This window comes from Atta colombica, unplaced genomic scaffold, assembly GCF_001594045.1.
Source record: "Atta colombica isolate Treedump-2 unplaced genomic scaffold, Acol1.0 scaffold281, whole genome shotgun sequence".
NCBI lineage: Eukaryota > Metazoa > Arthropoda > Insecta > Hymenoptera > Formicidae > Atta > Atta colombica.
In genome coordinates, this window is record NW_017259383.1 from 567,037 (window position 1) to 568,696 (window position 1,660).

General features: G+C 33.3%; 1 protein-coding gene across 8 annotated transcripts in view; it reads right to left on the reverse strand.

Moving 5' to 3' along the window:
• Window positions 1-6: 6 nt before the first annotated feature.
• Window positions 7-1,660, reverse strand: part of LOC108689930 (probable phospholipid-transporting ATPase IA) — a 40,208-nt gene continuing 38,554 nt past the window's right edge. For 6 of the 8 annotated variants that reach the window (XM_018196914.1, XM_018196917.1, XM_018196915.1 and 3 more), the window contains one exon: window positions 7-824. In XM_018196914.1, coding sequence (XP_018052403.1) covers window positions 676-824 — 149 coding nt within the window. In that variant the 3' untranslated portion in view covers window positions 7-675. The remainder of the gene's footprint in view (window positions 825-1,660) is intronic. The other 2 variants (XM_018196918.1, XM_018196921.1) reach the window with 1 other exon arrangement.

The window sequence follows — 1,660 nt, forward strand, 5'->3', positions numbered from 1 at the left end:
CGCAATTTTTATTCTTGAGAAGAAGAAATAGAACGGCATTCCGTTCTTGCGTTTTACAAGAATAGACGCGATTTTTTTCTTCCTTTTTTTTTTTACTACATAAGATTGCGTACACAATTTTGATACTAACACGAAATGCGTTTCCAAATGCATCGCGAGTGAAATGCGTTGCTATCCGATATTTTAAGGACGAGATCTCTACAATATATCAGAATAAATTTCATGAAGTATCAAAATAATTACTCGTGCTAATATTAGAGCATCCTTCTGTAAAAGTAGATCGCAGTAATTCAAAGAGGAATCCTTTCTTCGAACATTATTGACATATTAATTAGTCGCATCCATTTCGAATGCACGCATTAGATTACAAGTATACAATTCCCTTTTCCCGAGTGATAAGTCCAACGAAATAAAATATTTGAATGATCAGTCGCGATTGAAAGGCCATTTTCATTAGGATCGTCAGATTCTAACTTAGTAAAATTCGACTAATTAAAGAATAGGAATTTTTTCTCTCGAGTCTTCTCGATCCTTAAACTTATCATCGATCTGATCCCAATGTCATACATCGTTCTGGTGATCCTCTCCCATGTCAATCGAGTAAAATGCGGAGCTCATCACTGCTTGGAAGAGCAGCCTGCATCATTTTGCCGCACGACGGCCACTCCGCTTAAATCACATGCCACCGGGTTTTGGAAGATTCGTGTCGTAGGCTCTGATCACGTCCGTCTGGGTCACCGAGCCACCTTCTTCTTGCGAGAACGCGAAACCATCTGCATCGCGCAGCATGCGCAATAACAAAGGTCGCAATTCATTAATCTCTGCTATAAGAACGTTTATTAATTGGGTATGCAAGGCGTCGGAAGTTTGCCTTCTACTTTGTCTAATTCGCCACGTCAAGCGATCAGCTGTCTGTTATCTTTCTCATAAATTTTTAAGCAATTCGCACATCCAGAGAAAGGTTTCTTCAATTCAAAGAAAATTTTCTTTGCTAAACGGTAAAGAAAAAAATTTATGAAAAATTTATGAAAAAATTTTCTGAAAAATTTTCGTGAATGTCATTTCTTTGATTTGAACATCATTTCTTTGATTTGAATATCATTTCTTTAAATCAAATACATTTTTTATTTGATTTCAAAAAATAATATTTAAAAAATTTAAAAATTTTTTAAATTAAAAAATTTAAAAAAGAAATAACATTCACGGTTCAAATCAAAGAAATTTTTTCTTTAACCGTATAGCAAAGAAACCTTTTTCTGAGTGCACATCCACGAAAATTATATTTCACATCGCATAAAACAATTTCGTGTTTCAAGATAGATTTGTCAGCCCATCACTAGATGCGTCCATCACAGCCGAGGATTCTTGATATTACTTTAATTACTTTAATATATAATATTTAAGTAATTTAAGTATTGGAATTTTTTAGTAAAGCGTTATTTAGCAAGAAATAAACTAATCTCTAATCTCGGATTAATGTTCTCTAGTTCCGCTAATTAAAATCATAGCTATATATACAAGGTGTTCCGGAATTATTATACTGCCATTCGATATGGTAGATACCGATAAGTTTTAAAAATTAAAGTCCTTATAACACAGTCTGACCACGAGTAATTTTGTCAAAATAAAAGTGAGAAAGAAGGCTATATATATATATATA